General features: G+C 48.0%; 1 protein-coding gene across 2 annotated transcripts in view; it reads left to right on the top strand.

Moving 5' to 3' along the window:
• TOX2 (TOX high mobility group box family member 2) overlaps positions 1-22,086 on the top strand; it is a 131,913-nt gene that overhangs the window by 84,102 nt on the left and 25,725 nt on the right. For both annotated transcript variants that reach the window (XM_060123356.1, XM_060123355.1), the window contains exon 3: positions 911-1,156. In XM_060123356.1, coding sequence (XP_059979339.1) covers positions 911-1,156 — 246 coding nt within the window. The remainder of the gene's footprint in view (positions 1-910; positions 1,157-22,086) is intronic.

Below are 22,086 nucleotides of genomic sequence, written 5' to 3'. Positions count from 1 at the left end.
GTCTATTCCAGAAATGCAGGGTTGTTTTCACGTTAGAAAAACCGAGTGTAGCAATTTACCATATTAACTGAATTCAAGGAAAAAGTCACTTGAGACTTTCAGTCGATGCAGGGACAAGGAATTCAATAAAATTAAAATTTGATGCATGATTGAAAGAAAAAGGAATGCCCTTAACCTGTTATAAAATACCTGTAAGAACCTATGGCAAATCATGCTTAGTGGTAAAAATATTGGGCTACTTAAGATAAGGAAAAAAGCAAGGGTGTCCACTCTTACCATTTCTATTCAGCATTGTAATGGAGCTTCCTGGTCAGTGCAGTGAGGTGGGAAAAAGGAACAAATAATGTTTGGAAAGGAAGGTGTCCAGTGTGGCTCGTAGCTTGTGCTCCTGGGGGAATGTTTTTACCGTTTACCAAGATGAGAAAGACCAAGAGAGGACCCAGTTGGGAACATATAAGAGAAGGTCGCCCAGCTGCCCTGGAAGACCATGGGGCAGGGAGTCAGGATACTTCAGCTCCACTCCCAGCTCTTCTACTGGCCCTGCAAGGGCCGCTTTCCTCTTGGACCTGAGTTTTTCCATCTGTAAAATGGGTGGGTGTGGACAGATGGATTCATGGTGGGCTGCAGGGGCCAGATCTGGTGGGAAAACAGAGAAGAACAGGTGAACAGGAGCTGACCCCATTCTCCAGGAGGGCAGGTTTCTGTATACAGGCTGTACAGTAGGAGGAAGCACCCATTTGGGGATGGGTCAGGAGTCTGACTGGGCCATCTTGACTGTGTGCCTTGCAGAGGGATCATCCCCTCTCTCCTTTGCCAAGGGGTTGTCATTGTTGCTATTTTTGGTGCTGTCAAACCTGTTCTGCAGCTGTAAGACATTGACCCTCAACAACATGCCCTTTTGATGTTTTAGACCTACAACAGCCAGAACGAGAGCAACGAAGACTATGAGATCCCCCCAATAACACCTCCCAACCTCCCTGAGCCATCCCTCCTGCACCTGGGGGACCACGAAGCCGGCTACCACTCACTGTGCCACGGCCTCACGCCCAACGGGCTGCTCCCTGCTTACTCCTACCAGGCCATGGACCTCCCAGCCATCATGGTGTCCAACATGCTGGCCCAGGACAGCCACCTGCTATCGGGCCAGCTGCCCACGGTGAGTCCCTTTTACCTGCCACGGTTCCTGCTGGTTACAGCAGGAAAGGGAGTTGATGGGGAGCAGAATGTCAGTGCCTTGCTGAGGACCCTCTGCTCATGGGCAGGGTCTGGGCTCGGTTGGTTACTTGCATGGGGGTCTGCAGAATATTGGGGGTGGGCATGGAGGGAAATTTATGTCCTCACACTACTTATTTCTGAAGCTGAGTTTATAATATCTCGGTATTATTTGTTTTATTATTTTTTTAATAGTATAGTCTCATCTTTATTTTTATTTTTTAAAGACTTTATTGAGGGGGACTTCCCTGGCGGTCCAACTGTTAGGACTCTGTGCTTCTGCCGCAGGGGCCCTGGGTTCGATTCCTGGTCAGGGAACTAAGAATCCCACAAGCTGCTTGGTGTGGCCAAAAAAAAAAAAAAGTCTTTATTATTGAAATATAATTCACCTACTATACAATTCACCTATTTGAAGTATATGGTTCGGTAGCTTTTAGAATATTCACAGAGTTGTGTGACCATCAACACACTCTATTTTAGTACCTTTTCATCACCCCCAAAAGAAACCTTATACCCTTTAACCATCATCCCCAAATTCCCCCATCATCTAGCCCTAGGCAACCACTGATCTACTATATAGTTGCCTGTTATGCACATTTCATATAAATAGAATCAGATTATTTTTAAAATATCGTATTGCTTCAGCTAGCAGGGAAGAGGGTGATTACTGACTTAGAGTTTTGAGGATGTGTGGGAATTTGGCAGGCAGACCAGGGAAGGGAAGGACCTTCCAGGCTGAGGGAACAGCATGTACAAAAGCAAGAGGCAGGAGCCTCGTGCTGTGCTTAGGAGTGGCATGTAGGTCGTTCTTTTTATTGGGCTGGAGAGAAAGGGCATGGAGCTATACAGGGAGAGAGGAGTGAAAACTAGCAGGGCCTGATCATGAAGATCCTGAATACCATGCTGAGGAAATGTATGATTCTTCAGCATGGATGGTTGCTTTGAACAATCAAGACCTATAGAAGATCAGTAGAGATTTTTTTGTACCATGGGAAAATCTCCTTAAGGGAATTCTAGTACTTCTCCTGAATGACTGTGATGTGTGTTTATTTTTGCTTTTTCCTTCACAGCTAGTCACAACCCTTAAGTTCATTCCTAAGTGACAGTAATCAAACTCAAATGAGCTGATGCAGAAAAAAAGACTGAAATATCCAGGGGTGGACAAAGGGTTTCAGGCATAGCTGGATCCAGGAACTCCAGCAGTATCGTTAGTGTCATCTGCGCAGCAGGCATGAAGGCTTCCAGCAGCCAACATCTTCCCTGATGTCTCTGGCAGGTGACAGTTTGGGTCTTCCAGGGAGGACCATGACAGCATGGCTGGACCCACCACTGTGTCCAGGAGGAAGCAGTCCTTGATTTTGTCACAAACACACCTATGGAGGGGAGGAGGGGCCACTAAATTGATTTCCCGTCAGAATCACATGATGTTGGATGGATCATGTTTATCTCTGCAGAGGCTGCTCAGAGGTCATGGCCAAATGTGTGGCCCAATTCTAGCAGATGCCTGGGACCTTCAGGTATACAGTTTGTCGTCTAACAATCTTAACTGTATTTTATTTATTTATTGTTTACTCTTATTACCGCCAAATCTCCTTGCTTAAAAAAAAAACCTGGTGTACTCTATGTATACTTTTGAGAGCCGCGTCACTTTTGTTTTTTCGAAGCTAGTGAGACGTAAAAGGAGAGAAGGAGAGAGGGAGGGAGGGAGGAAGCCAACTCAAGCCCCACATTTTATATTGTTCAGGGTCTGACTAAAGTGCTCAATGGAAATTGATGCTCCATTTGTTGAGGAACGAGCCCATCAATAATGCAGGTTCTCCGCTTCCCCTTCTCTCTCTAGACCTGCGGATTCCACAGCCATGTGGTTTTAATTCCACTTTGTTACAACGCTTTTACCTTAGCTGCTTGCCCAGCTAATATCCTAACAAAAACCTCACAATTCCAGACCGTCCTGGTTCGGGATTTATGGTAACAGAGGCAGGGGCGGGGCCCTGCAGACGTCTCTGGTGTGTACCCTGGGGAGGGCCGTGGATAAGGGGTGCGTCTAGCTGCAGTTCTGGTCCACAGTGTCACTGGTCTGGGATGCTGGTGGTCAGTGGAGACAGTGTGGGCTAGTGATAAATGCGTGGGCTCCGGCATCCCACGGACCCGTATTAATCCTGGTCCCACATCCTGAGCTTCAGTCCTCTTTTCTTGCGGTGACGTGTATCTGAGATAATGTATGTAAAGTCTTAACAAATGTCTGGCAGAGAGTAAACAATCAGGGAATGTTTGCTATTGTTATTATTAGTCATAAAAATGAATTCCCACTGTAACCAAATGGCAGTGTTTTCCCATTAGTCTCATTTACCTAAAGGAACAGACTGCAGATACTCACAGGTACCTTGGTAGGGCCACCTGGTTATAATAGCTCTGATAATTACAAAGGATATTATCTGTTTATCAGAGATGACCCCCCCACACCCCCGATCCTTCCTCCTAGAAAATGCTTTTGTTGGGCTCAGTCCAGATAGGTACTTTGTAGCCACTTTCCAGATTTCTTTAAAAACTAGTGCATGTTTAAGATGCTTCACAAATTCAGATAGCTTTAATTCTTCCATTAGTGAGAGTTTTCAAGGGTTCACTGGGTTTTATATTCCCTCGTTATGAAATGAAAGATAAGCCAAACTATTTTCCCCAGGGGAAGGCTGCCGGACCAAGTAGGAAACCAAATAAGAACGTGTCCATCCATTGGGACTATATGGCAAAGAGGGACAAAGCACCCTTGAAGACAATTGTTTTAAATGTGTCTGAGCTGAAGCTTGAAGGTGTGTGTCTGTGTGTATGGATGTGCTGCTATGTGGGTGATGCTGGAATTTGTGTCAGCGCCCTCTAGATGTTAAGCATTGTGCAGGAGGCTTTACAAACATTTTCCCACGTAATGCTCCCAAGTTCCGAGCGAGGCAGGAACGACTGCAGTGAGGAAATGGCGGCTCAGAGCAGGTAGGTGATTGTATTAGTTTCCTGTGGCTTCTCTAGCAATTGTCACAAACTCGGTGGCTTAAAAACAACGGAAATTGGGCTTCCCTGGTGGCGCAGTGGTTGAGAGTCCGCCTGCCGATGCAGGGGACGCGGGTTCGTGCCCCGGTCCGGGAGGATCCCACGTGCCGCGGAGCAGCTGGGCCCGTGAGCCATGGCCGCTGAGCCTGCGCGTCCGGAGCTTGTTGCTCTGCAACGGGAGAGGCCACAACAGTGAGAGGCCCAAGTGCCGCAAAAAAAAAGCACCGGAAATTTATTCTCTCACAGCTCTGGAAGATGGAGGTCCAAAATCTGTATCATTGGACCAAGATCAAGGTGTCAGGAGGAGTGACCTTCCTCCAGGGACTCTGGGAAAGAATCCATCCCATACTTCTCCTGGCCTCTTGTGATAGCCATCTGTCCTTGGCTTGTGGCTGCATCACTCCAATCTCTGCCTGTCATCACATCGCCTTCTCTTCTGTCAGTGAAATCTCCCTCTGCCTTTCTTATAAGGATGGTTAAGTACTTAGGGCATTTAGGAATAATCTAGGATCATCTCCGCATCCCAAGAGCCTTAACTTAATCACATCTGCAAAGACTCTTTTTTCCAAATACAGTACCATTTACAGGTTCCAGGGATTAGAATCTGATGTCTTGAAGAGGCCATTTTTGGACTTAACCACAGTGATCAGCCTCGATTGAGAGCCAGCTAGGTACCAGGCATTGTTCTGAACTCTGGATCTACAAAATGCCCTTGAGGAACTCCTGGTGCAGGTGGAGAGACTGGTGAAGAGCCCATTTTCGAAAATGCAGTAAATGCTCTGATAGAATCAGTGCATGTTGCTCTGTCCCCCTAGAAGAGGCAGCTGGCTCAGATGTGGGGTTATTGCTTCCTAAAGGAAGTGATGACCTGACACTAGTAGTTTATGTATTTTATGAATGAATGAGTATAACATAGTTATTAGGTCACAAAACCAGAATTTACTTGCAGCTGTCTACCACGCACCTCTCAGTTTTAGCAGGTGCCCAAGGCATGGAGCAGCTCGGCTGCAGGGTCACCAGTGGCACAGAGGATGCGCCAACGACCAGGATGCCTCAGGTGCTCTCTGCACAGGCTGAGATGTCAAGGATGGGGTCCTTGGAGCAGTGGATGAGGCCAAGGTGTTTGACAGCCATCTCATTAACGCCAGGCCCTCTTGGCTCTGATGCCAGAGGCCACCAATTCCTTTTGGTCCCCTGCCCGGCCCGCGTGGTCTCCCAGCATGCATGGGAGTCGGCTCTTGTGCTTTAAAGGTATGGCTGCCGGCGGGAGTCCTATACAAGGAGCAGCAGGCTCCTTTTACAAAATTAAATATGCTTAAGGCTTCTCCCTCGACTTCAGCATCTTAACTGATTAAACATTCATTTCCAAGACAAAAAGAGTCAATTTAGTATGAAAGATATATTTTGCCAGTTTAATTTAAAGCACCGCACCTCCATCTGACCCCTATTTTCGTAACTCAGTAATTTTATCCTGTGTTGATTGTCTCATTTTGAGAGAGATATTGTATGTATAAATCAGTTTCTAAAATACCCAAAGAAACTAGAAGAGTGGAATTTATTACGCAGCCTCTGTTAAGTCTGAAATAATTTACTTTGCAGTCGTCCTTGGGAAATGCTCGAGCTTACGGTCCTGGCTTACCCAGAAGAGGAATTACCCTGGGAAGGGACAAAGCTTGATGCCCCCAGATAAGTTCCTGGGGAACCTGTACCTTTTTCTAGACTAGAGACACTCCTGGGAGAGCCTTGGGCAGGTGGAGATGGGGCTCGATGGGAAGTGATTTCTGGCAGAATCAGCCATGGGTTCCGGTGATTTGGGAAATGTGGGGTCTCCCTAAGATGAGCCCTGTGGGTCACTAAAATTCTGTGGTCCAGGCTCGGGCTTCAGTTAGCACAGGGGTGGCGCACAGCCGTCGTTCGAACATTCTCCTCCAGCACCGACTCTTGTTTACCGCTTTCTCTGGGAATTTGGATAAGTCACTTCTCTCCCAGCTTCCGTTTTCCCATCTATAGAATGCGGATTGGGATTCCATCTCTGGTGAACTCACAGATAGGAAAATGGGGATAGTTGCTTTGCCAGCTGTGACACTCTGGATAAGCATATGGGTTTGGGGTTGGGGAGACCCTGCTACCACCGCAACACATGCCACTGGCCTGGGGGGCTCAAAACTTATCAACTTGGATTAAAATCCTGAGTGCCAGACTGGTAGTTTTAGACCCTTTGTGTTCTAGGGCTCGCTCCCAAATTGTCTCGCCAAGGCTGGACCTTCTCCCTGCACAGAGAGGGCTGGGGGCCATACCAAGTGAAGGGTCTTTCCTGGATAGGATCCTAGGAGGGGCTTTTGGGGAGAGGGCTGGGCAGTTTCTTAGTTGCACTTCACCCCCTTGCCTTGGAGGTGGTTCCCGTGAGAGAGCCTGCAGCCCTGGCCTAGGGTCTGGAGCCTGGGGGCGGGGCTCAGAGCTTATGGGCAGGGCCTGTGTATTGACCAGGGAGGATCCTTAATATTCATCCCCCCCCACCTCCTTCCCCCTTCTCTTTCTGTTCTCACTCTTCCCCTCCAATCTCCTCTCTCTGTCCTCCCTTCCCTGACTTATTCCTTCTCCACCCAGGAGACTTGGTCTCCCTCTATTTGATTCTCACAAATTGAGATGCAGGGGATCCCCTCTGGAATCTAAGAAAAAGGGACCAAAGACCCCCAACCTTTGGTCGTCTGGTCTTCTGAGCCACAGGACCAGTAGAGACACCTCTCCCTGCCCACCCCGCCCCCGCCTAGTCCAACCTATTCATTCATTTTATTGCCCTTAATGCATGATTTGTTTTTCGTTGTTGTCGTTGTTTTACAATTGAATCAGTTAGTTTTTGCTGTGTAACAAACTACCCCAACATTTAGTGGCTTAAAGCAAGCAATGAACTTTTACTATTTCTTGTGCTTCTGTGGGTCAGCAAGGTAGTTCTTTTGATCTGGACTGGCTTGGCTGACTTCTGCGGTCAGCTTGCAGCTTGGCTGGAGCTGCGTGGCCTCAGATGGCCCTGTTCACATCTCAGCAGTTGGCTGGGGTCAATGGGGATGACGTGGTCACAGGTTTTTCGTCACATCGTGGCCTAGGCTTGTTCACATGGTGATGGCCACAGGGCTCCCAAGAGCATCAAGAAAGAGGCTCCCATGTGCAACCACTTCAAACCTCAGCTTGCATCATATTTGCTCATGTCCAGAAACAGACCCCACCTCTTGAAGGGAGAAATGGCAGAGTCACATTGCAGAAGGGCATGAATGCAGGGCAGGGCAGGAATTTGTGATCATATTTTGTGTGTGTGTGTGTGTGTGTATGTGTGTTTTGTTTCCTTGATGTATAGTATTACCCAGTATTTAGGAGCGTGGGCTCTGGGGTTAGGCCAACCTAAGTTTAAAACGCAGTTCCACCATTTGTTACCTTCCACCCTGTGACCCAGAGCCAGGGGTTAACTGCCCCGGCGCCTCAGGTTTTTTCATATGTAAAATGGAGGTAGTGTTACTTGCCTTATTGGAGCTTATGGAGATTCAATGATCAGATGTAGGCAAGTACCCAGTTGCCTGGCACACAGTGGGCATTCAATAAATGTAAGCTACTCTATTTATTAATTTATTCATTTTACTGATGAGGTTTGGGTATCTCTGTTTGTCCAGCCTGACCTGCCTGCGGTCGGCTTTGCTGGAGCCGTTGTTGGGCTGAGTTGCCAACGTGGGGCTGGTCCAAGAGGTGGGTGTCGGGGAGGGCAGGTCAGAGGCTGGGGGTGGACAGGGGACGGGCATAGTCATTAAACTAGGGCCTTGGTCAAGGCTCAGCGCTTGAGAGCAACAGCAAAGTGACAGTTTCACTGCTTGCCAAGAAAGCGAGGGCCCCGAACCCAACTCCTGTTGGCTGCGTGACCAGGGGAAGGGTCCATCTTAGTGAAAGTAGGGTGTCTGCAAGGGCGTCTACAGCCTGAACTTTTCCTGGTTGCCATGTTTTTGGCTAATTTCCCTCTGGGGTTGGGAGTGGGGTACTTATGTCCGAAATGGGCCTCTGAGGATCCTACATGGGGGCGGGGGGACCCGGAGTCCGGAGGTTTCTTTATATTCCGCAGAGTCCATAAGAAACTCCTTCCCCCTGTTTTTTAGGGGCAATAAGCGAAAGAAATGTCTTTTTACATTTCATAAAACTCGGAAAAATGGCTTTAAACAGCTTTTGCTTCCCTGCTATAATTATTTATTTTCAAACACTCCTGCAGGGGACTGCTCCGTTTTCTTATCCTGTACTCCTTTTTCTCATAAATGAACCATCACTTCAATAAATCATTATGAAAACAGAGACTAACACCGGCTCTGAAAGGTTGAAAGATTTATGTAACACATTTATGTTTCCCATTTTCTCATTCTGGTACTCGGCTGCAAAAGCTAAGCTAATAAAAGCTGCTATTAATATTTCTTGTTGCCTAGCAACCCCAGAGCGGGAGTAATAGCTTCAGCTAGAAAAATAGATGACCGATAAGGAAAAATTCAATTCTTTTATTATCTCAGGGGGAAATGGCCTTTTACTGGAACCATTATGATGTACGAGTATGAAGTTGAACACAAAAGATGTTTTTGTGTGTTTGTTTTTCTATTTTTAATGAACATTATTTTACCTCCACTGACTCTTTCAGGGCACTTTTGTTTCCTTTTGCACCCCACCACCACCCCCATCCCTCATGCTTAATTTAGTAGCTATAGTAGTTAAGAACCTGTCAATGTATTTTAGTTTAAAAATGGTTTTTGCAAAGGTTTATAACGCAGCCATAAAAATTCAGTCCCTGTTAAAACTCAGGCCAGTGATAAGCCAACACACGGGCTAGTTCTCTACGCACAGGCTCACGTCCGTTGAGAGATAAGACTCATGGTTTTCTCGAAGAGGAAGGTCGGGAAAGAACAAAACGTATTCTTTTCCATGTCCCAGTTTTCTTTGGAACCCAGGGAAGCTGTCTCTTTTGAGAAGGGTTTGCTATAAAGTTTGAGGGGTGTTCAAAGCAGGAAAAGATAGGGCTATTTATTGAGCACCTGCTGTGTACAGATGTGGTGCCATTGCCTCTTCCCAATAACCCTCTAAAGTAGGCAGCATTTTTATCCCCATTTTTCAGATGCAGAAACTGAGGCTTAGAGAAGCCAAGGAATCAGCCCAAGGTAGCATGACGCCATGATGTTTCACCCCTTGGTGCTTTAGCGTGGCGTTTCACAATTCTTGGACCTACCAGCATTGGGGACCGGGTCAGTTTCTGTTGTGGGGGCAGTTCTGTGCAGTGGAGGATGTCTAGCAGCATCCCTGGCCTCTACCCATCATCCCTGGCCTCTAGGAGCAGCCCCCAGTCAAAATCACCCCTGTTGGAGAACCACCACATGCTGTTCCCTCTGCTTGGAAGCCCCTTCCCCCTTGTCAACCTGGTGGACTCCTGCTCCTGCGTTAGCACCCAATTCAGAAGTCATCTTCTCTTGGAGGCTCTCTGGATCCTTTGGGCTGGGTGTAGGCGCTTGTCTCCATCACAAAACTTGAGGATGTGGCCAAAAACTCAGGAATCAAGAGAAGTCATTTTTTTCATGCAGTATTTTTATAAACCAAAATTACCACCAAAAAATATGATGAACTGTGTATCAGAAATTTAAATAAAGGTGAGATCAGTCTGAGTTCATGGAAATATGTGGTTGGCCATTTAGATGCCCGTCTGTACCACCAGCCCGGCACAGCCTGAAGGCTGGGTCTGTGCTTTATGCTTTTCTCTGGCACCAGCATCTAACAAGGGCCTGGCTCGCAGATAACCCTCAGTCTCTGTTTATCGACGGAATGAATGGGAGAAGGGAGATTATTGTCCAGGGTCACACAGTGAGAAAAAGGGTAGATACGGAACTTGAATCCAGGTCTCTGGCTCCAAGCCCAGTGCTCTCTGCACCCTTCAGGCCGTATATGGGGTGAATCGAGGTTGCCTGCAGGGTGGTATCTAAGTCACAGGGGACTCAAAGATGCCCTGGGGTGCTCACAGCCTGGGGGAGGGGGAAGGGTAACGGCAGCCATGATTTCAGCTTGGTGTCCGCTTGGCTCTCCCTGTGGCTGTCTTATTCACCCACAACCCCTGTGCCAGACAAGAGCCAGCAGCTCACTGATGTGGAGCATCTCCAAGAACAGAACCATGATGGCTAGCCCCCTGGAGCACCTCTCACACTCCCTGTGGTCACGGATTCCTTATCTTGGCCTTTGGAAGGCAAGGACTACTCCTTGTTTGACCCCTATATCCTCTCGGTGAACTTTTTCTAAATAAATGGATAAATTATCTGTAATCTGCAAACATTTATGTAGCATTTATTATACGCTTGACACCAACTTAAGCCCTTTCTAGTTGTTATCTCATTTAATCCTTCATCTTGATGAAGGGTATTATTGTTGCCATTTTGCAGATGAGAAAACAGAGGCACAGAGAGATAAATCACTTGGCTACACCACCACTGTGTAGCGCCCAGATTTGAACCCAGATGGGCTGGGTGGCGCCCAGATTTGAACCCAGATGGGCTGACTCCCCAGCCTGTGCACTCCATTAGCCAACCTGTACAGCCTTCATGTGAATTATTGAATGAGCAAGGGGGTGAATGAGCCAAGATAGAGAACCCCTTTAACCGACTCTGAGTCAAGCCATTCACGTTCATAAGTAACCACAGCATGAAGTGTGAGGTGCTAGCTTGGAGTGAGGAGCAGAGGAGTGCTGACAAGCTCAGAGGAGAATAGTAGCAGGGAGGACTTCCTGGAGGTGGTGGCCTTGGGGCTGGGCCTTAGGGGCCAGAGAACAGCAGCAGAAGCCTGAGGGGAGGAAACTTCACACCTGCCTGGATGTCCTTATTCAGACCCAATTGCCACCTCTTCTGCTGAGACTCACCAAACGGTTGTGATGTTTTACGATCACTTAGGTGCCCTCTGGTGTCCATCCTCCCCACCCCTTGCCAGGCTCCTAATCGGAGCCGTGACCCTCTGGCCGCGAAGGGTGCAAGGGCCAGGCATTTAACTTCCATTCTGGGCCAGATGCCCAGCTCAGCAGAGTACCTCTCCCTCTGAGACCTGCTCCCGAGTCACGAGGGAGAATTCAGGGAAAATCTCAGCAACATTCGTCAGCTGCAGCTTCGATATTACCCAGTATAATGGCTCATTCCTCCGAGTGCATATTCAGTACCACGTTTGGGAAAATGAGCTTTTAATGTACCATCGGCATTGCTGAGAAACCATCTCTGGCTCCGCAGAATGTCTGGAGCACAGAAAACTTGAGATCTATTGGAGTCATTTTCCCCTTGCTCTGCCGGATAATAAAAGGTCAGTCCCATGCCCTCTTTTTCTCATCTTGTGGCTTTGTCCATTTAGAACTCGGGGTCTTTATAAAAGGCAGCAGCACAAATAAAACTCATCAAAATATTAAGGCTCCAGAAGAGAGCATCGATATACTCCTGAAGTCGAGACACCAAGAGCATTTCGAGAGGAAGGGCATCCTGGGAGAGATTTCAGCACACCGGCTGGCTTGGGCTGTGGTCCCAGCTGTGATGGTGGCAGCCGGGGTCCAAGTGGTAGCACTTAACCGGGAGTATGGAGTCTCTTCTGCCCTGGTGGGTGACCTGGGGCGTAACTCCCTGTCTCTGAGCCTCAGGTGAGGTGGAGCTGGTGCTATTTACCCCACAGGGTGGCTGTGAGAACCAGATGTGTGGATGGATGGTCCTGGTGCTTAGCTTCTTGTGTGAGATGTAGCAGGTGACCGATACGGGTTTGTTGAATGACTGAGTGAGTGAAGAAATGAATGAAAAATAAATGCTGCCTGTGTAAACACTTCACAAACTGTAGAGTGCTGCCTACATTATTGTTGGTAAGTAAGCCAGATGGGGACCCTGTAGTCTATTCCATCTTACGGCCCACCTCATCTCATCAACTTTGGAGGGAGATGGAATTAGCCTCATTTAACAGATGCGTACCTGAGACTCAGAGGGCAAGTGGCTTGTCCAGAGACAGCCAGGAAGTGGTGGAGGCAGGACAGGAACCTCGTTCCCTTGACCCCAAGTGTCTTGTGCCCTCAACATTGCAGCTCAGAGCCTAGTGGTTGGGGGAGAGTCGGGTGGGAGCTCCAAGGTCAGATGTGTGATCAGCTGTGTGACCTCAGCCACCTACTCACCCTCTCTGTGCTGCATTTTCCTCATGGGATATTTGCAAGGAGTAAATGAGATATTCCAGGTGGTGTCCAGATCCGTGCTAGAGGGAGGTCTACCTGGTTCCATAGGGAGCTCTTAAGCATGAATTAGACCCCTGTGTGTGGTGTCAGTCATTGGTCACAGGCCAGGAGGGGTGGGGCATGTGCGTAAGTTCCTAGGCAGGAAGGCTCCCATTGGCCAAGGGCAATTCTTAGAGAAGGAGGCAGCCATGAACCTTTCACAGTCAGCACGCCCAGGAATTGTTCTCGTTGGGGCTCCGGCAGTATCTACATCTAAAACAGGATCCTAAGGCCAGCAAGATCAGCATCACCTGGGAAGTTGTTAAGAGATGCAGATTCTCAGGCCCCCTCCTGGGCCCTCAACCTGTGTTTAACCAGCCCTCCAGGGGATTCTGATCCCGCTCAGAACCACTGGATCGCCATCATCCTCACCCGAGTCCTGAGTTCTCCGTGGTTTTAGGACACACAGAACTGTCACTTGCATTTCTGTCTGCCTTGAGAATGTCATCACACCTGTGACAGTTGCAAACCTTTTTCCCCAGAGGATCCACACCTCTGCCTATGGCTCCTGACTCGTCCCAGCCCCCCGTGCCTCCTTTTGGCTGGGCCTCAAAGCAGAAACTCTGGTGTGAGGACCGTCCGCAGCCTGGGATCAGAAGGACTTCAGGCCACATCTCCTTAGATTGCGAGGCTTTCGTTGTGCACCAAGGGCCTGTGCAGAATTAGAAACAGCATGTACCGGGGGAAAAGAAAGGGAACGCGGGCCGGGGGCTCACCAGGACCTCTGTGCGACCGGGAGGCAGGGTTCTGCTAGCTGTGCCTGGGGGCTGTGCGGTGTACCAGCTAAGGGCCGTCGGAGCAGCCTGTTCTCGGAAATCATGAGCGGACAGAGTATGGGTTGTCGGACCAAAAGACTCAAGCGACATCTGCAGCCCTGGCAGCAGCTAGACCTGATGAATTAGGCTTCGGCTAAAGGCACAGGGCGACATCCCCTGCCCGAGATCCTGGGCCCAAAGGGTCAGCCTGAGACAGTCACTCCTCCATCCCACAAGACTCCTTTTCTCGCTTGGGAACCCCAGACCTCAGACCCCTATGCCTTTGCACATAAGATTCCTCCTCCCCGCCCCCTTTCACCTGCCTTGTGTACGTGATGTGTTCTTACTTGCTGTGCCCCTGCTAGGAGAAGCAGGTTAACTCCAGCCAGCAAATTGGCTGTGCCCTTCTCTGCATGTCCCCACCATTGCGACCTTGGTCACAGTAAACTGGAACTGTATCTTCTCATAACCCCCAGTGTGGTAGGGCCCAGGTTCTGTGCCCAGGTTCCGCACATAGCGGAAGCCTGCCACCCACGCAGGTATCCACAGCGCAGGTGACCAAAGGCCAGCCAATGACACCAGAAACAAAACTGTCCTCTGGGAATAGGAGCTTAGCCTCTGCTACGGCCCCTTACCCTGGACACTCACACCGTGTCTCTGTACCTGCTGAAAAGGGGTTAGTACTTTGCAAAAGTTAATATCACTGGCTTTGGACTTCCGGAGACCTGGATTTAAATCTGAGTCCCTCCAGCTGCTTGCTGTGTTGAGCAAGTTACCCACCCCCTCTGCTCGTTAGCTTTCTTATGCATAAAATGGTTATGTTAGTAACCCTTACCTTATGGGGTTGTTTTGAAAATTAAATGCTATAATGCTTATAAAATGCTCAGCACGGTAGCCATAACAATGCTATTATTTGTCTCTAAGCACTTCGTGTATGAGCTGTTTTTCTTCCCTGCCAGCCCACATGGAGGACTCTGTATCCTTTCTAGTTTCCCCCGAGAAATCTACCTGCCCAAATATTGGTAGAGAAAGTTGCTTCCCTGGGGGTCTTCTGGGGGTACCCATCATGTTGACACATGTCTGTGCTCCCGAGTCCCCTCTTGGCCACACTGACACTGTGATGACCTCTCTGTCTCATCCCTGCCCCCATGGCGTGTTCGGCGTCTGGATCCTCTTGGTTCGGTCTCACACCATAATCCCCTCAAGTTCAGCATCTGTCCCCAGACCTGCAGATCTAGACGTACCTCTGAGCTCAGCTGAATGAAGGCTCCTCTCTGAATAGGACCTTCCTTAGAGGTTAGTTTAGGGCCCCTTTGGTTTAAACTGAGCATCCTTGGGTCCACCCTCCACCCTGAGCAAGGTATTGGTATGTTTCTCAATACAAGTCAAAAGAAGTACAGTTTTCTCCCAAACAAGGATTCTGGTTGCATTAGTTCGACTCCACCAAGAAGCAGCGCTAGACGGGATTAGACATGGAAGAGGTTTGTTGAAGAGGGAGAAAGAGAAGGCGGGAGGTGGGGGGAATTCCAGACTGTGATGCAGGTTTTATATCTATGGAAGGAAGGAAGGAAGGGAGGGAGGGAGGGCGGGAGGAAGAGGGATTGGGCAGGAAGAGTCTTGGGTGGCAGCATAGTTTCAAGAAAGGTTTGGCCAGGCCAAGGGGGGATCCTTGAACCAAAATCCCCATTGGAGGAGCTGCATGTCTCACCAGATGGCCCTGCCTCAGTACCCCCGTGTGCTCAGTCACTGGCTTGGGGTGGCCCGTGGAAAGCGTGGCCTTGGCGAGAGCACGTTCATGGAGCCAGAAGAGTAGCACTGGGTTCTCACAGCAGGAGAGCTGAGTGGTGCGTTTCCGTGGCCACCACAGTCCACTCCTTGTGCCACACAGATCTGCTTCTCCATGCAGGCGAGGGAGCAGTATCTCCACGGTTCCCTGGACCCCGGTTCCTGAAGGAGATGTAGTGGAACTAGTGGCAGCCTTCGTTGCTGCCTCTGCTCTTGGAAACGTGATCAGTACTCATCCTCCAGTGCCGTCCTTGGTTCAATTCCCCTCTTCCTCAGCTATCACCCCTGCTGATCTGGTGGCTTTCGTGTCTTACCTGCTCCCGAGAGGTCTTTTTCCTCACACATACACTTCTCAGGTCCGGGTTGCTGCACCTGTCCATGGACAGTCGCAGTGGGGAAGGGAGGGGTGAGAGGCACCGAGTGGGTCACCTGGGATACGTGTGTATTCCTCCCTGCACCCACAGGGCAGACCTCCCTTCTCCCGCCAGGCAGGGCCAGTTCCTGCCACGACGGTGAGTTCCCCTCTCTCCTCCTCGTCCCTAGGCATAAGAAGTCCAAAGGGCCCCGGCAGCAGCCGGATCTGTTGTGTCCCCCTCTGGGGACCAGGTTCTCCAACTGGGCAGAGCCCAGAATTACTGGACCAGGAAGCATAAGATGCCCTAGTGGGTCATTGGGAGTGATGAAGAGTAGGACCACTCCTGCTTCCACCCCTTGGTTCCTGGACCCACGTATTCTGCACAGAACCACATGGAGGTCTCCAATTTAATGCAAGTACCACGTCCTGAAGGTCAGCACCCCATCCTTTCAGAGCGTTATCCCCAAGCTAGTGCTTCATCTGCTCCTGTAGAAGGCCATTCCTGCATTCTAGAGGCCAGATCCTGGGGAGATATGTGATGGGACCCATAGATCCCATGGTGACAGGCCCATCCCCATGCCTCTGTCTTTGTGAAGTGGGCCCCCTGGTGGGATGCTATGCCATATGTGATTCCAAGCCTGTGAACCAGGCTTTCTGTCAGCCCCCAGAGAGCTGGCTGAGGCACTGCAGATAGGAGAGGCAGACTGTGCCCAAAATATCTGTCCCTGAGAGGATGAACTGGCTCTTCCAAGATGGAAGAGGCCCAATGTAATCAACTTACCATCCGGGACTGGTTGACCTCTCCAGGGACTGGTGCCACGCTGGGGGCTCAGCACTGGTCCCTGTGGCTGCGAGGGTGGATAGGCAGAGGCAGCAGCAGCTAAACTGGCCTTGGTCCATGGGAGCTCGTGTCATCGGGTCCATGTATAGCCTCGTCTCTGCACCTGGGCTACTCCATCCACGTGCCCAGTGCCGGTTCTGCGGTGGCTGGAGATGAAGGTTGGTTAAGGCATCGAGTGAGCCATCTTGTCTACGTGATCATTCAGTGCCTCTCCCGTGGTGAATGCCTTCTGGTTGGCAAAAACGTGATTCAAAGATCGCACTTTGTGCCCACTCCCATAACTCCATCCATATGCCTGTACCCCAGACAACTGGCCCCCAAGCTCACAGCTCCTTGCCATCCAGGCCTCTGACCAGCCAGCCAGGCCGTGGGCTCCTGCTGTGACTCTGTATACAGTCGATTCTCATGATTGGCAGATTTCTGTGTTTGCCAACTCATCCACTTGCCAAAATTCATTTAGAACCCCCAAATCAATGCTCGTGGTACTTTGTAATCCAAATCTCACATCCCCCGCTGAGGTCACAGGGGGTGATGTTCTGCCTTCTTGTTTCAGCCTTCATGCTGTAAACAAGTCTCCTTTCCAAGGTCTATTTAGTGCCACATTTTTCGCATTTTCTTGCCTTTAGTGGCTGATTTCACTGTTTAAAGTGGCCCCCAATTGTAGTGCCGAAGTGCTGCCTGGTGTCCCTAAGCTCAAGAAGGCTGTGATTTATTTAGAGAGAAAATGGGTGTGTTCAGACACGAGTGGCAGTGCCTGGAATTCAATATTAATGAGTCAACAATACATACCAAATGAGGTGTTTTTAAACAGAAACACACATAAAACAAGGTTGTATATTGATCGGTTGATGAGAATATCATCATTTCCTGTGACCAGAGGCTCGCAGGAACCTAATCCCTTATTTCTCCTAGGAGTGGTGGTTCAGTATTCACTGATTCAGTGTTGGGGGTGGCTTTATAGAACAGAACCACCGTGAGTTATGAGAATGGACTATATAGTCTCACCTCAGCCTCCTCTCCTGCCGCACAAAGTGGATGATGGGGTGCAATTGCTCACATTCCATCCCCTGGGAAGATCTTACCGCTCTCTTCTCTTTCAAGACCTGCCGCGAACGTTGCTAAAATAGAGTCATCACCCACTTTTGGTGTGTACCCACATAGGGAACTGGCCCATCTGTAAGTCGTACTTGGTCCTTTCCTTCTCGTTTCGGCACGTTGTACAGGACTCCCTCGTTCCCAACACAGCCGCGGGTGTGAATTGAGGCGTTGGTGCAACTGTGTTTTGTGACATGATGTGTGATCTGCTGTTTCCCATTCAACTTACTCATGCCCTCTGGTCTTGCTTGGGTTTAATCCTGGATATACTTTTTTACATTGGAATTTCATTACATCCACAAATTAAAATGGAGAGATTTTATATCATTATACTCTTGAGTTGTCCCATTCAGGAACAATGTGAATCGCCATTTATTTCAATAATTTTTGCTTTCTTTATAGTTTTATATATGTATATATCCATATGCATATACATACGTATGTATGGGTCCAACATATTTCTTATAAATTTCATTCTTTAGAATTTTATATTTTTGCTATTATGGTTAGAACATTTCAATTACGTTTTCTGGTTTTTTGTGGGTAAATAAGAAAGCAGTGTATTTCTTATATTTACTTTTATCTGGCTGTCTCAAATTCTAACTTGAGAATTTGAGGTTTTGAGGATTTCTAGAAATGCTATCACATCTACAGAGAAGATGCTTTCCAGTGGTTGTAACTCATTTCTTTTTGTTTCACTGCATTGGGTCAAACTTTCACTTAATAGGGATGATATCAGTGAACAGTGATCTTTGCTTTCTCCCCCAGTTAAATGGGGATTAAATTCACCCTTGGCATAAAGTCAGTTTTTTAGCATATTTTAAAAGACATTTCTAATCTTTCAGCTTACTCATAATTTTTGTTGAGTTTTATCAAATGGCTCCAAGATACGTATTGAGATGATCATATACGTTTTTCTTTCCTAGTATATTGAGATAATAAATTTTATTAATGGGTTCCCAGTACATATTAATATATTTTAATTGGGTATGGCATGCGTGTATACATACATATTTAAACATATGCACACACACATATATTTTTTTAACATGAGGCTGGATTTAATGTACCTATTATGTAACTTAAGATGTTTCTTTTACATATTTTTAATAGTGAAATGGTTTTGTAGTTTTCTTTTTATGAGATAGCTTCGTCATTTTTCTGTATTGAAATGCAGATTATAGTATAATCTATATATTCACTATACAGGTTATATACCATCTTCAGAAAATGAATAGTTTATCACACTGAGATCTGTACAGTTATCACCATTGAATTGTATTTAGTATAATGTAATTTTTATAGGCTTTGTACCTGTGATTATACCGCAGTCATATTCCTAAAGTTGTGTATTGTAGTTTCCCGGTTTTTTTTATGCTCATCCTTAACCATGTTATTGGTTTGTCAACTTTGTTTTATTCATTTTATTCAGAAAACCAACCATCAGAGTTATGTTTCAATTTTCTTCATTTATTCACTTCCCCTTTTATGTGTATTAATCCCTTCCTTTTATGTGTATTAATCCCTTCCTTTTATGTTTATTAATCCCTCCCTTTTATGTGTATTAATCCCTCCCTTTTATGTGTATTAATCCCTCCCTTTTATGTGTATCAATCCCTCCCTTTTATGTGTATTAATCCCTCCCTTTTATGCATATTAATCCCTCCCTTTTATGTGTGTTAATCCCTCCCTTTTATGTGTATTAATCCCTCCCTTTTATGTGTATTAATCCCTCCCTTTTATGTGTATTAATCCTTCCCTTTTATGTGTATTAATCCCTCCCTTTTATGTGTATTAATCCCTCCCTTTTATGTGTATTAATCCCTCCCTTTTATGTGTATTAATCCCTCCCTTTTATGTGTATTAATCCCTCTTCCTTTTTTCCTGTGGATGTTTAGAGTTTTCACTTTAGATCCTTTAGTTCGTTTGCTTTTACTGTTTACTGTTTAATAATAAAAGCCTTATGGCTGTGCCTTTTCCCTGAGTGTGGCTTTGGCTGTACCCCGTAAATTTTGAAATGAAGTGTTCTTAGATCTTTAACTTCTTTCTTTCAAAAACATAGCTTGATTGATTTTTCTAAAGATGGCACATGTTCACAGTCAAAATATTACACAGAAGCGAATATAAAGAAGAAATAAAAGATCATTAAAACTGCACCATCCACAGATAACCATTATTAGCCTGACCATTTGCTAAGTATCTTTTCAGTCATACCTTTGTGATTTATACACGTAATTTACATAAAAGGGACCATAACGCGGTGCCTTTTCCTGTACTTTCCAGTCTCTTCTATCGGAGCTGTTCTGCGACCTGCTGATTTTCTGCAACAGGAGGTAATGGATGTATTTCCATGACCATAATGATAGGTCGTGCCCTTATTTTTAGTGGCTGCATAACATTTGATTTTATGGCTGTCTCATTGTGAACGTAAACAGTAATCTACTGATAGACATGTAGGCTATTTCTGACTTTTCTCTATCATGAAACTCTCTTGGGATGGGTTCCTTAGGAGTTGTGAAAATGATTTTTTGAGGGTGCGGTCTCAGGAGAGGGAGGAGAGGAGAGCTCTACCCTGGGCAAGCCCTCTGAGCCTCAGTCTTCTCATCTGTAAAAATGGGAATCACCATAGCGCCTGCCTCATGGGAGGATGTGAGGATAAAGGAGGAAGCCATTTGTGGAAGCTTCAAAACTATTTACAGGTTGCAGGGGCCCTAAAGCTCACGGCGGAGAGAGGAGGCACATAGTCCTCTGACCTGGCCATGGAGGGGGCTGGGAGCCCTGATTTTCAAGGGTGGAGCTAGCCTGGATTCTAAACAGCCTGCTACCCTGAACGGCTGTACCTGATTTGGCAACATCTGCCCATGGCCCTCAGAAGGCCGGGGAGCAGGGAAGACCTGGCCTCCTCTACGTTCCCAACATTGACTCAGAGTCAGACGTCCTCAGACCCGCTTTGCCAATTAATTTGTGTTGGATTAGGCAGTGGGAACCACCCCTGAACTCCAAGTCCTATCTGTGCCTTGGATCTACTGTGTGACCTCAGGGCCAGTCCTTGCCCTCTCTGGGCTTCCCATCTGGAAGGTGATCAGGCCCCTTCCAGCCTGATCACCCACAACTCTTTTGAGAAAGGTTGTCAGAAACAATGCCTGCTGCCTCCTGCCCCCTCCCCAGCGTTTCAATCTCCACTTAACCAGGGACTTCAACAGGCAGCACTTTTCTCGAGAGTTCATAAAAACATGTAAACACGGGTGAGGTTACAAAATATTGAGCGGCAAGGCAGTAAAACATGCCAGTGTTTGTTGTGTTAATTGAATATTCATGAGCTGACTGTTTAAATTACAGTTCACAACTGTTGCAGGGCCTGATGAATAATTTAAACGAGCATGGCCAAAGAGATTTCAACACCACATTAGCACACCACTTAGGATCAGCTACAGAGAATTTATAATTAGCTTGGAGTATCCTATAATAAATTCTTCAGAAAGATGGTTTTAATTAGCACATGTGCTAATTCTGAATGTAGAATGTTAAGCGTTAAGGAGGAGGGAGGTGAGTATAACCCTTCTGTTTCCTTGTGTTTCCCTCTTCTGTGGGGTCCCGCCACCTGCCAGAAATCTCTGAGCCATGCTGAGCCCACCTCCCGAAGCCCCCATACTTCCACTGCCCCCGGCTTCAGGCCCACTGCCGAACCCCAGCTCAGCATCCCCTGTCATGGCCTGCGCTGGTGCAAAGCCTCTGAACTTGTCTCCCTGCCTCTTTCCCCCCACCCCGGTTCACTCATGAGCTGGTTCATCCCCACCCGGTCAGCTAGTGTAGCTTTCTGAAATGCAAATCTGTTTCCACTTCGGCCACCTTTAGAGCCCCTCGTTTTTATTTTTGTTTGCTTTTGGGTTTTGTTTTGTTTTTTTCTTTGGTTGGTTTTTGTTTCCTGTTTTTGTTTTTTTGGCGGTGCTGCACGGCATGTGGGATCTTAGTTCCCTGACCAGGGATCAAACCCGTGCCCCCTGTAGTGGAAGTGGAAGTCTTAACCACTGGAGTGCCAGGGGAGTCCCTAGAGCCCCTCAAGTGAGGAAGCCCAGAGAGAGGGAATGGGTAATCAATCAATCAATCACGCGGGTCCCAAGGGACACACCAGGACCAGCTGACTTCAGCCAATCTCTAGACGTGTGGGGATGGGAGAGGCATCCATGGCTGAAGGAAGAGGATAAACAACGGCAAAGAGGCGAGAACCTGTGGTGTGGGGACTGCCAGTGGGGAGCAGGGTGGGGAGAGGCTTGAAGGAAGCGGGGACCTAGCTGTGACGCGCCTCCATGCTCAGGAGAGGGAAGACGTGGGAGGCGGGTCCCACTGAGGGTTCAGTCTCCATGGGGCTGGCCTGGAGCTTCGGGAGGCTGCCGCCCTGGAGCCCAGAGCTTCCAGGGCTACCTGGATCCCTCCTTCAACATTTACTGAGTGGCTGCTGTGTGCCAGGCCTGGGGCTGGGCACCGGGGAAACGGCTCCGAGCAAAGCAGCCACGGTCCCTGCCCTTCACGGACGGAGCACACTACCAGAACAGCGTCCACACGCTGGTGAATGTATGATTACACGTATGGCAAGGCGAATGGAAAAAATAACAAGGTGCATGAGAGACAGTCACCTGGGGACCCTGGTTGAGGTGGGAGAGCCCGAGAAGGCCTCCCTGGAGGTGCTGACATTTGAGCGGAGTCCTGAGAAGGGAGGCAAATTGGG

The sequence above is a fragment of the Lagenorhynchus albirostris genome, chromosome 15 (assembly GCF_949774975.1).
Source record: "Lagenorhynchus albirostris chromosome 15, mLagAlb1.1, whole genome shotgun sequence".
Taxonomy (NCBI): Eukaryota; Metazoa; Chordata; class Mammalia; order Artiodactyla; family Delphinidae; genus Lagenorhynchus; species Lagenorhynchus albirostris.
This window is presented reverse-complemented; position numbering and strand designations above follow the sequence as displayed.